This window comes from Thalassophryne amazonica, chromosome 13 (genome assembly GCF_902500255.1).
Source record: "Thalassophryne amazonica chromosome 13, fThaAma1.1, whole genome shotgun sequence".
NCBI lineage: Eukaryota > Metazoa > Chordata > Actinopteri > Batrachoidiformes > Batrachoididae > Thalassophryne > Thalassophryne amazonica.
Genome location: NC_047115.1, coordinates 3,629,509 through 3,642,620, shown reverse-complemented (window position 1 = coordinate 3,642,620; position 13,112 = coordinate 3,629,509). Strand labels below are relative to the sequence as shown.

General features: G+C 42.5%; 1 protein-coding gene across 1 annotated transcript in view; it reads right to left on the bottom strand.

The window, feature by feature from the left end:
• Positions 1-13,112, bottom strand: part of LOC117523308 (ninein-like) — a 142,377-nt gene that overhangs the window by 6,212 nt on the left and 123,053 nt on the right. The window contains 5 exon segments of the mRNA XM_034184796.1: positions 1,065-1,181; positions 1,381-1,548; positions 1,629-1,698; positions 3,983-4,087; positions 5,426-6,823. Coding sequence (XP_034040687.1) covers positions 1,065-1,181; positions 1,381-1,548; positions 1,629-1,698; positions 3,983-4,087; positions 5,426-6,823 — 1,858 coding nt within the window.

The window sequence follows — 13,112 nt, the reverse complement described above, 5'->3', positions numbered from 1 at the left end:
TGATTCTTGAGATATCACGCTAACAAGCTAAAATGGACAGAAAGGCGGGCACGCTGATCGCTACATGTCCACCCATACTTCACAGCGGGGGCATAAAAATAAAGCTGGTCCTGTGATTATTGACTGACATTTCAGTCCAACATGGACACACAAAGCAAACAAAACAAAACAAAATGTGACCATTACTGCACATCTGATACTCTGTGTGCTTCTTACTAGAGCTGGGTATCGATTCAAATTTCAAGAATCGATTAGATTCCGATTCAATTCGATCCAATATTGATTTGGGTTAGTGTTATTAAAACAGTTACATGATTGTCCACTTATGCAACATAATACTACTTCACAAAATTTGGCCCTCAAAATGCAGGAAAGAGTGTTTCAGAGAGTTAGAAATTAAAAAAATGTCTTGGGGATAACTGTCCCGGTCTCCCCTACCAAACTCACACCTGCAGCACTCACTGCAGCAAGAGAACGCGGCTCCCACAGTCCACACTACAGAACCTTCGTGCGCTGTTCCACGGAAATGACACATTATGAGGAACAGAAAAAGAATCTACTGTATAAATTAAACGGCGGACGATTCTCTTTTCTTGCCCACAACAACAGAGTGTCTCAGTAGTGATGATTGACATCTTTAAATGGCTTTGACAGAGGTTGATGAATAAATTGTGGACGCGCTGCTTCTAAATCTGAACCAGCACATCCGCACTCAATGTAAAGAAATGATAATTTAATTTCTCCCGTTACACACCCTTGGAAACGGCCCAACTGCAGCGTCATTTTTTTCAGGCACGCTGTTATAATGCGGGTGAGAAGTGCATACATACATTGTTATTTTTTTGGAAAAATAATGATCTTTGGATGTAATGAACTGATCTGTGGGAATTAAAATGAGAATCGATCTTTTCAACCCAGCACTGCTTCTTACCCTGTGTGCTGCTGCAACCTCAGTTTCCCTGAGGGGAGTCTTCCCAAGGGATCATTAAGGTTCTATCTAATCTAATCATTATTCCATCTCTGCTGCCGCCTCCTCCTTCCTCCTTCCTCTCCTCACTTCCTACCTTCTCCTTGTAGGAGTTCAGCTCTCTCTCCAGCAGGTGGTGCTCTTGCTGCCAGGCTGTCTGTTGGTGCAGTCTGGCTCGGTCCTGCTCCGTCGCTGCATCCTGCAGCCGACGCACCTGCAAACAAAGCATCAGCCAATCCAGAGAGAGAACAGAAACACACCCACTTGTAGCACCACAATTAATGCCATAAAATGTTTGTGCTTTTAGTGGAAAAAGGTCATGTGACTTCTGTGGTTTGACGTAAACAGAAGCACAACGACATTAAAATCAGATTAAACAGAAGTAATAAATGCTGAGACACGCTGTCACTCACTGTGGCTCCTCCCTCCTCCTGCTCCTTGGACAGCAGCGTCAGACGCTCCTGCAGCGTCCGGAATGACTCCTGGCCATCGCGGAGGCTGGCGCTCAGCTCGGCATTGTCATTGCTGAGCTGCAGGTTCCTGCTGCTCAGATCCAGGAACTCCTCACGGTACCTGGAGTTCTGCAAAGGAAGTACGCTATGAAGAATCTCCAAACCACTTTGCCAGCTCCACACAGAGGTCAAAGGTCACAGCCTCTCACCTCTTTGCGAAGTCTCTCCTCTTCTTCTCGACCATTCTTGTGTTCTCGCTCCGTTTCCTCCAGTCTGCTCCTGATGTAAAGAACAAAGGGTTGTTAGTTCAAATTTATTTATTTTTTATTTATTTTGCAAAATCTGAAATGTACAAATAGATTACTGTATTCATGCTCTGTGCAGAATTCTGCCTGAAGGTGTGTGTGTGGGGGGGGGGCATTTCAATAAAATGTCTTGATTCCGTCACAAAGAATAAATCACATGTCTGTGTCTGGTTTTGTCCTGTAACATCCTTTTGTCATTTAGTAAATGTGTTCTTTGTCAGCTGATGTCTGATGCTTTTTCATCTTGGCAACAAATAAAGTGATGTGCATGGTCAGTTTTCAGTAGGAATCACAGGGACAATAATTTACTTTACTGAAACATATTTTTCATATCACACAGCATTTATTTTAAAACCCTTCAAAGCTTCAAATGTTCCTACCTGTTTAAATCCAGTTGACTCTGCAGTTAAATAATCTGTTGATGTCCATGATTCCTTATTAGGATAAAATGTCCATAATTTCCTGTCAACCTCTCAGGGAAAGCAGCAGAACATCCAGTCTGTCGCTGTCAACACGTGAACTCAGTTTTTTCTGTGTTCGCGTCCAGACGTGCAACAAACATCCAGGCAGCAGGAAAGATCTCCACCTGAACTCCCCGCAAAGTTTTGAATATACACAAAACTTTCTGACGAACTTTGGGAACATCAGCTGACAAGGAACTCATTTTGCAGATGGAAAAAGTACTTTTGTTCAGACAAAAATGAACACAAACTGATAGTAGCTCCTTCACCGTGTGAGTGTACAAAGCTAGCCACACTGTCACAGAACACTTCCTGTTTTTGCACATGAGTCTTTCACAATAAGGGCACAGGACAAATGGATGACATCACAAGTCAGACAGAGTGTGAAAACTCATTTTTTACTTTTTACATTGTGCTGGAGTTCACGGAATTAATTCATTTTAGGTGGGCGTTTAATAAGCTTTAATTAAAAAAAATATTTCATTTTGGGTGGGTGTTTAACCAACTTTCTTCAAAGAAGGGGATGGGCAGATGCTCTGCACAGGGCCCTCAGATGCTCCAATATGGTATACTGAAAATGATTTTTTAATGAGGTGATTTCTAAAGGGAATGTGATGTCATGTCAATATGCTGAAAGCTTAAATTTAGTTTTTGTTCATAATGGATGTGTTTGCTGCACACGGTTAGTTTAATTCCTTTAATTAACACAGTTATTTGTTGAATTTGATAATTCCACAGTTTCCGGTTATGATCTTCTCCTTTGACCTGCTCCCATTAGGGGGTGCCACAGTAGATCAACCGTCTCCATCTCACCCTGTCCTCTGTCTCACCAACCACCTGCATGTCCTCCCTCAGCACATCCATAAACCTCCTGTTTGTCCTCCCTCTTCTCCTCCTGCCTGGTGGCTCCATCTTCAGCATCCTTCTCCCTGTATACCCTGGGTCCCTCCTCTGCACATGTCCAAACCATCTCTGACTTTGTCTCCACAGTGTCCTACCTGTGCTGTCCCTCTCATAATTCTGTTTGTCCGACCAAATCAGACTGTCACAGTCTGATACTGTGACAGTCTGATTTGGTCGCATTTTGCTTTTCAAACCTGCACAGCGGTTTTAATGAAAACAGTTTAAACAGATTTGATTGCTGAATAACTGCAGTAACCAGTCACATTCTTAACGGTTCGTAACGGGGTAAACTCTGCACCAGAAACGTGTCTTAAGCCTGATTTAAGCTTCTCCGTCTGAACCCTCTGTGTGGCTGTGAATCCTCTCCATAGCCTGACTTCCCAAAAATTTAAACTACACGGTGAAACATTTGAGACCACAAGGGCTGTGATTGGTCACTTTTCCAGTTTCACTCCTTCCTCTTCCGTCATGTATAAATGTTTTTGCCATGCACACGCAGATTACATGGATCAAATAGAGGAACGTTTGACAGGAGAAAGTCCACAAGTATGACCAACTTTAAACACGGACTCGAAAAACTACAAAGACGCTCAAACGGTGGTTAACGTTGGTTTGGAGGTTGATAATTGTATCACGACGGAGAACTTGCTGAGGGACAAATTGGTCCAGCATATCCACAGCAGAAATTCGATAACAGAGTTTGGCTCTCTAATGTCGGCGCTAACTAAGTTTCTGCTTCCACTGTGACTCGTCTCTGTGGCTCATTTCAACAAAATCTGATTTCAATTAAAAGCAAGACCACCCATAAAAACAGAAGATGCGATGTTTTTTGATAATGCAGGAGAAAGAGGAACAAGGGCTCCAACAGTTCTTGCAGAGGCAGGAGTCACTCACATCTTCTTGGCCATGTCGTCCTCCAGGTTTTGAATCTCCTGCTGCAGGATGATGAGTCGCTCCTTCAGGGCACAGTTTTCTGACTGAACCTCCTCCAGCTGCGTCCTACAGGAGACCAGAAGAAATCTTACACTCTCCACAAACAAGGAGGACACTCTGCACATGAAAACCACTTCATGTAAGGGGACTGTGGTTATCCAGATCAAAGCCCCATCAGGCCGGATCTCTAAAATCCCTGACTGCCTACTCTGAGGATCAGGGACAGAACTCATCATTTGTGATCAAACATCACAAATCACTGAAGGCTCGACAAAACATTTTGATGAAGCTCAACCTTCACATGCAAAACCCCTCTGAAGTCTTTGCTCTGCCCATTTATCCAGTCCAAAGGTTCATGGTTTCTGTTTCAGAACCAACATCATCATCTCATGAAGAAGTGTTGCTGACACACACACTGTAATGTTTGTAGACTCGTTACCTGCTGCTTATCTGTACACTTGATTTATTTATTTATTTTGTTTTAAGGAAACCCACATTTTTATGTCTGGACACCTCTGAAGGAGCGACGAGGTGATGTGATCGTGCACATAAAAGTGAATAAGCCATGCTTTGTAAGACATGAATACATGTTTTAGATGTGTTCTGACTCAAAATCTTTCATTTTCATAGTATTTCAAAATCATTATGACATCACAATGCCCTCTGACATCCAGTGGTCAGGAGTCAGTGTTCTTTCAAAGCAAGATGTCCTGATTTCATCTCCAAACAGAAACTCTGAGGTTTTTAGTGTGACATTAGTCACGAGGTCGCTGGTCACACGTCTCTCACAGAGTTTTGTAAATATTAGCATATTTGTCCTCATGCAAAATGGACCAATCAAAGCTGGAGACTGCCACAGAAGTCACGGTGTCACAAAAGTATCAAATTCTATTCTGCTGCTGATCCAACATGAACGCAGGAGTTTAGAGACAGGAAACAGGAGTCTGACCAGCAGACTGGAATCTGATCCAGATCTGAAAGAGCTGGTTTGAGAGTCACAGACGCCACTTTCCTGCCTGTGGTCCATTTGCAGCCTGAACTTTAGATTCTCTTCAACATGCGACTGAAACCAACACAAAGCTCAGAGCTTGAAGTCTACGGTTCTCCTGCAGAGTCTCATAGTGTAAAAGAGAAAGAGTAATGACAGGATGACTGACAGCAGTGAAGTGTCTGTCATGCAGGTGACAGCGTGTGATTTGGTTATGAGATGTTAAAGCATTCCAGAGAGAGCAAGTCAAAGAAGAACAGCATGGTCCTATCTGAACCTGAGCATCTCTACCTATGAAAGCAAGAGTCTGAAGGTCCTCACAGTTAGTCAGAATGAAGTTTCAGGCAACAAAAGGAGGTTAGTTATTGTTTAGAGGAAGTTTGGAGTGCTGACGGTTGGTTTCATGCTCCACAAACCTGTGTGGACTGGTTGAGTCCATCACCTCCTCCAGCACAAGGACCATCTTCTCCAGCTCCATCAGTTGCTCCACCATCTTCTTCTTCTCGCTGTCAAAATCCTCCTGGGCGGTCCTCAGATGGGCTCTGGAGTCCGTCAGGGCCAGCTCCAGCAGCACACTGGGTCCTGTGGCCTCTTCTCTCAGTGGGTTCAGCTCTCCAACCTTTGCGCCCAGCTGCATAGTCTGCCGCTGAACATATTCGCTCTGATCCACTTCACTGGATCTTGAGTCCACCTGTTTCATGATATCAGAGCTGGGATCTGCAGTTCCATTCAGCTGTGAACTGAGAACTCTTGCATGGTCTCTGAGCAGAGAAACCTCCTCCTCCATCTCTACAATCTGCACAGAAAGCTGGTCAGTCAGCCGGACATAGTTCTGATTCTCCTGGATCAGATGTCCTAAAACCTCCTCCTTCTCATCCAGGCTAGACTGCAGTTCAGCAGTCTTGGACTGTTCTAGCTTTAGAGCCTCCTGTAGGCTCTCTTCTATATTTCTCCTCCTGTCCAACTCTGGAAAAGTATCATTCACCTCCAGCTGCAGGCCAGAGACAGCCATGGTGTGATCCTTCAGAACCTGCAGCAGCTGAGCATCATATGTCTTCAAGGAGTCCTGTTCAGCTGTCAGTATGGAGAAACCATCAACTTTGGTCCTCAATAGCTTCTGAAGGTCCTCCACCTCAGAACTCAGTGTGGTAACGGTTTGGTCTTTAGCTCCAAGCTGGACCTGATGTTGGATAAAGACAGACAGCTGGTTGCAGTTCTCAGCAACCAGCTTGTTGTCTTGAAGGAAACTGTCCAACCCTGTCCAGACTTCCTCCAGCTCTTCTTTGAGCTGAGACAGCTGAACCAGAAGCTGTTCTTCTGAGGTGAAGCACTTATGTAAAACACTGTTAGAGTCCAAAAACCTGATGCTCTCCTGCAGCCTCCTGCAGACCTCCTGCACTTTGACCTTCAGCTCACAACAGAAGCCCTTGAACTGCTGACAGCGTGCTCTGAACTCTTCCAAACTGTCTCCTAAGTGGATGATCTGCAGGTGAAGATTCTGGATAAGGTCCTGAGCTGACGTCACCTGCTCCTGTAATCCAGTAACCTGGTCCTTCAGCTGCTGTGTTTCTTGCTCATGTGACTCCTGCAGTCTTCTCTTCTCAGAAGCGAACAGGGTGCAGAATCGTGCCTGCTCCTCTCGGGCTTGCTGCTCCCACCACAGTCTCTCCTGCTCCAGTCGCACCATCCGGTTCTCCCACAATCCTCTCTGTTCCTGGGTCTGCTGGCACTCTCTCTGAAGCTGGTATAAAAGCTGGTGCTGGCGCTCAACATAATGATGCTTGATTTGAGATCGCTGCTGCTCTGCTTCTTCCCTGTTCGCAGTGTCCAAGCAACGGCTTATACACGGGACCACTACCTGCTGTGCTAACTGTAGTAGCATGCTATGTTACCTGTAATAACACAGTACTGTATTCTAACTGTAACAGCATGCTATGCTAAGGGTATCAGCATGCTAGCTGATTGCACAACATTCATCAAGATGTTAAAGAAAGGAATCTTCCTGGATAAACAATTCTAATGAATACGCTGTGCTTTTGGTTGCTAGCTTTAGACATTATCACACCATCATCATGACAACAAACATAAAAAACAGTGCATTGTACAGTGCATCCGGAAAGTATTCACAGAGCTTCACTTGCTTCACATTGTGTTATGTTACAGCCTTATTCCAAAATGGAGTAAATTATTTTTTCCCCCTCACAACACCCCTTAATAACAACATGAAATTTATTCATACACTCATCACTCATCTTCAACCATTTATCCAGGATCGGGTACTGGGTGCAACAGCTCTAACAGGGAGCCCCAGACCTCCCTTTCCCGGGCCTCATGGTTAGTCCGTCACCTCCTCCAGCACGAGGACCATCTTCTGATATCGGTTGGGACTCCGGCGAGGGTGGTCGCATCTCCTCCTCTCTCCTCTCTTTCTGTCTTTCTCTATTTCTGCCCCAACCTTCAAAAGTCCCAACTTCACCAGACTGTGAATTCTTCAAACTATATTTGGAATAACCATGGAAATGATTAGCTGGTCTCTCAATGCTATTAACACTATCTTTTCAACAAGGAACTCAGGGCTGGTGGACCCTGCGTGGCTAGATGGAACCTATCCTGTGGGCTATGTTCTTGACGCCTGGGAGAAGTGGCGCGCCGCGTGCTTGGCATCACTCTCCATGGAAGACATTGAGGATTTATTCTTATTTGATTTTATGGCAGAAGGGCTTTTGTTGCTTGGATTAGACACTGCCCTGACCTACCGGAAAATTGGCAAGACAGCTGCTACCAAAACCACAACCCCACACCTGTCCATCATGATTAATCAATCAATCAATCAATCAATTTTTTTATATAGCACCAAATCACAACAAACAGTTGCCCCAAGGCACTTTATATTGTAAGGCAAGGCCATACAATAATTATGTAAAACCCCAACGGTCAAAACGACCCCCTGTGAGCAAGCACTTGGCTACAGTGGGAAGGAAAAACTCCCTTTTAACAGGAAGAAACCTCCAGCAGAACCAGGCTCAGGGAGGGGCAGTCTTCTGCTGGGACTGGTTGGGGCTGAGGGAGAGAACCAGGAAAAAGACATGCTGTGGAGGGGAGCAGAGATCGATCACTAATGATTAAATGCAGAGTGGTGCATACAGAGCAAAAAGAGAAAGAAACAGTGCATCATGGGAACCCCCCAGCAGTCTACATCTATAGCAGCATAACTAAGGGATGGTTCAGGGTCACCTGATCCAGCCCTAACTATAAGCTTTAGCAAAAAGGAAAGTTTTAAGCCTAATCTTAAACGTAGAGAGGGTGTCTGTCTCCCTGATCTGAATTGGGAGCTGGTTCCACAGGAGAGGAGCCTGAAAGCTGAAGGCTCTGCCTCCCATTCTACTCTTACAAACCCTAGGAACTACAAGTAAGCCTGCAGTCTGAGAGCGAAGCGCTCTATTGGGGTGATATGGTACTACGAGGTCCCTAAGATAAGATGGGACCTGATTATTCAAAACCTTATAAGTAAGAAGAAGAATTTTAAATTCTATTCTAGAATTAACAGGAAGCCAATGAAGAGAGGCCAATATGGGTGAGATATGCTCTCTCCTTCTAGTCCCCGTCAGTACTCTAGCTGCAGCATTTTGAATTAACTGAAGGCTTTTTAGGGAACTTTTAGGACAACCTGATAATAATGAATTACAATAGTCCAGCCTAGAGGAAATAAATGCATGAATTAGTTTTTCAGCATCACTCTGAGACAAGACCTTTCTGATTTTAGAGATATTGCGTAAATGCAAAAAAGCAGTCCTACATATTTGTTTAATATGCGCTTTGAATGACATATCCTGATCAAAAATGACTCCAAGATTTCTCACAGTATTACTAGAGGTCAGGGTAATGCCATCCAGAGTAAGGATCTGGTTAGACACCATGTTTCTAAGATTTGTGGGGCCAAGTACAATAACTTCAGTTTTATCTGAGTTTAAAAGCAGGAAATTAGAGGTCATCCATGTCTTTATGTCTGTAAGACAATCCTGCAGTTTAGCTAATTGGTGTGTGTCCTCTGGCTTCATGGATAGATAAAGCTGGGTATCATCTGCGTAACAATGAAAATTTAAGCAATACCGTCTAATAATACTGCCTAAGGGAAGCATGTATAAAGTGAATAAAATTGGTCCTAGCACAGAACCTTGTGGAACTCCATAATTAACTTTAGTCTGTGAAGAAGATTCCCCATTTACATGAACAAATTGTAATCTATTAGACAAATATGATTCAAACCACCGCAGCACAATGCCTTTAATACCTATGGCATGCTCTAATCTCTGTAATAAAATTTTATGGTCAACAGTATCAAAAGCAGCACTGAGGTCTAACAGAACAAGCACAGAGATGAGTCCACTGTCCGAGGCCATAAGAAGATCATTTGTAACCTTCACTAATGCTGTTTCTGTACTATGATGAATTCTAAAACCTGACTGAAACTCTTCAAATAGACCATTCCTCTGCAGATGATCAGTTAGCTGTTTTACAACTATCCTTTCAAGAATTTTTGAGAGAAAAGGAAGGTTGGAGATTGGCCTATAATTAGCTAAGATAGCTGGGTCAAGTGATGGCTTTTTAAGTAATGGTTTAATTACTGCCACCTTAAAAGCCTGTGGTACATAGCCAACTAACAAAGATAGATTGATCATATTTAAGATCGAAGCATTAAATAATGGTAGGGCTTCCTTGAGCAGCCTGGTAGGAATGGGGTCTAATAAACATGTTGATGGTTTGGATGAAGTAACTAATGAAAATAACTCAGAACAATCGGAGAGAAAGAGTCTAACCAAATACCGGCATCACTGAAAGCAGCCAAAGATAACAATACGTCTTTGGGATGGTTATGAGTAATTTTTTCTCTAATAGTTAAAATTTTGTTAGCAAAGAAAGTCATGAAGTCATTACTAGTTAAAGTTAATGGAATACTCAGCTCAATAGAGGTCTGACTCTTTGTCAGCCTGGCTACAGTGCTGAAAAGAAACCTGGGGTTGTTCTTATTTTCTTCAATTAGTGATGAGTAGTAAGATGTCCGAGCTTTACGGAGGGCTTTTTTATAGAGCAACAGACTCTTTTTCCAGGCTAAGTGAAGATCTTCTAAATTAGTGAGACGCCATTTCAATCAATCAACTTCAATCAACTTTTTTCTTGTATAGCGCCAAATCACAACAAACAGTTGCCCCAAGGCGCTCCACATTGCAAGGCAAGGCCATACAATAATTATGAAACAGTCTACGTCTAAAGCAACATAACCAAGGGATGGTCCAGGGTCACCCGATCCAGCCCTAACTATAAGCCTTAGCGAAAAGGAAAGTTTTAAGCCTAATCTTAAAAGTAGAGAGGGTATCTGTCTCCCTGATCTGAATTGGGAGCTGGTTCCACAGGAGAGGAGCCTGAAAGCTGAAGGCTCTGCCTCCCATTCTACTCTTACAAACCCTAGGAACTACAAGTAAGCCCGCAGTCTGAGAGCGAAGCGCTCTAATGGGGTAATATGGTACTATGAGGTCCCTAAGATAAGATGGGACCTGATTATTCAAAACCTTATAAGTAAGAAGAAGAATTTTAAATTCTATTCTAGCATTAACAGGAAGCCAATGAAGGGAGGCCAACACGGGTGAGATATGCTCTCTCCTGCTAGTCCCCGTCAGTACTCTAGCTGCAGCATTCTGAACCAACTGAAGGCTTTTTAGGGAACTTTTAGGACAACCTGATAATAATGAATTACAATAGTCCAGCCTAGAGGAAACAAATGCATGAATTAGTTTTTCAGCATCACTCTGAGACAAGACCTTTCTGATTTTAGAGATATTGCGTAAATGCAAAAAGGCAGTCCTACATATTTGTTTAATATGCGCTTTGAATGACATATCCTGATCAAAAATAACTCCAAGATTTCTCACAGTATTACTAGAGATCAGGGAAATGCCATCCAGAGTAACGATCTGGTTAGACACCATGCTTCTAAGATTTGTGGGGCCAAGTACAATAACTTCAGTTTTATCTGAGTTTAAAAGCAGGAAATTAGAGGTCATCCATGTCTTTATGTCTGTAAGACAATCCTGCAGTTTAGCTAATTGGTGCGTATCCTCTGGCTTCATGGATAGATAAAGCTGGGTATCATCTGCGTAACAATGAAAATTTAAGCAATACCGTCTAATAATACTGCCCAAGGGAAGCATGTATAAAGTGAATAAAATTGGTCCTAGCACAGAACCTTGTGGAACTCCATAATTAACTTTAGTCTGTGAAGAAGATTCCCCATTTACATGAACAAACTGTAATCTATTAGACAAATATGATTCAAACCACCGCAGCGCAATGCCTTTAATACCTATGACATGCTCTAATCTCTGTAATAAAATTTTATGGTCAACAGTATCAAAAGCAGCACTGAGGTCCAACAGAACAAGCACAGAGATAAGTCCACTGTCCGAAGCCATAAGAAGATCATTTGTAACCTTCACTAATGCTGTTTCTGTACTATGATGAATTCTAAAACCTGACTGAAACTCTTCAAATAGACCATTCCTCTGCAGGTGATCAGTTAGCTGTTTTACAACTACCCTCTCAAGAATCTTTGAGAGAAAAGGAAGGTTGGAGATTGGCCTATAATTAGCTAAGATAGCTGGGTCAAGTGATGGCTTTTTAAGTAATGGTTTAATTACTGCCACCTTAAAGGCCTGTGGTACATAACCAACTAACAAAGATAGATTGATCATATTTAAGATTGAAGCATTAAATAATGGTAGGACTTCCTTGAGCAGCCTGGCAGGAATGGGGTCTAATAAGCATGTTGATGGTTTGGATGAAGTAACTAATGAAAATAACTCAGACAGAACAATCGGAGAGAAAGAGTCTAACCAAATACCGGCATCACTGAAAGCAGCCAAAGATAACGATACATCTTTGGGATGGTTATGAGTAATTTTTTCTCTAATAGTCAAAATTTTGTTAGCAAAGAAAGTCATGAAGTCATTACTAGTTAAAGTTAATGGAATACTCAGCTCAATAGAGCTCTGACTCTTTGTCAGCCTGGCTACAGTGCTGAAAAGAAACCTGGGGTTGTTCTTATTTTCTTCAATTAGTGATGAGTAGAAAGATGTCCTAGCTTCACGAAGGGCTTTCTTATAGAGCAACAAACTCTTTTTCCAGGCTAAGTGAAGATCTTCTAAATTAGTGAGACGCCATTTCCTCTCCAACTTACGGGTTATCTGCTTTAAGCTACGAGTTTGTGAGTTATACCACGGAGTCAGACACTTCTGATTTAAAGCTCTCTTTTTCAGAGGAGCTACAGCATCCAAAGTTGTCTTCAATGAGGATGTAAAACTATTGACAAGATACTCTAACTCCCTTACAGAGTTTAGGTAGCTACTCTGCTCTGTGTTGGTATATGACATTAGAGAACATAAAGAAGGAATCATATCCTTAAACCTAGTTACAGCGCTTTCTGAAAGACTTCTAGTGTAATGAAACTTATTCCCCACTGCAGGGTAGTCCATCAGGGTAAATGTAAATGTTATTAAAAAATGATCAGACAAAAGGGAGTTTTCAGGGAATACTGTTAAGTCTTCTATTTCCATACCATAAGTCAGAACAAGATCTAAAATATGATTAAAGTGGTGGGTGGACTCATTTACTTTTTGAGCAAAGCCGATAGAGTCTAATAATAGATTAAATGCAGTGTTGAGGCTGTCATTCTCAGCATCTGTGTGGATGTTAAAATCGCCCACTATAATTATCTTATCTGAGCTAAGCACTAAGTCAGACAAAAGGTCTGAAAATTCACAGAGAAACTCACAGTAACGACCAGGTGGACGATAGATAATAACAAATAAAACTGGTTTTTGGGACTTCCAATTTGGATGGACAAGACTAAGATACAAGCTTTCAAATGAATTAAAGCTCTGTCTAGGTTTTTGATTAATTAATAAGCTGGAATGGAAGATTGCTGCTAATCCTCCGCCCCGGCCCGTGCTACGAGCATTCTGACAGTTAGTGTGACTCGGGGGTGTTGACTCATTTAAACTAACATATTCATCCTGCTGTAACCAAGTTTCTGTTAGGCAGAATAAATCA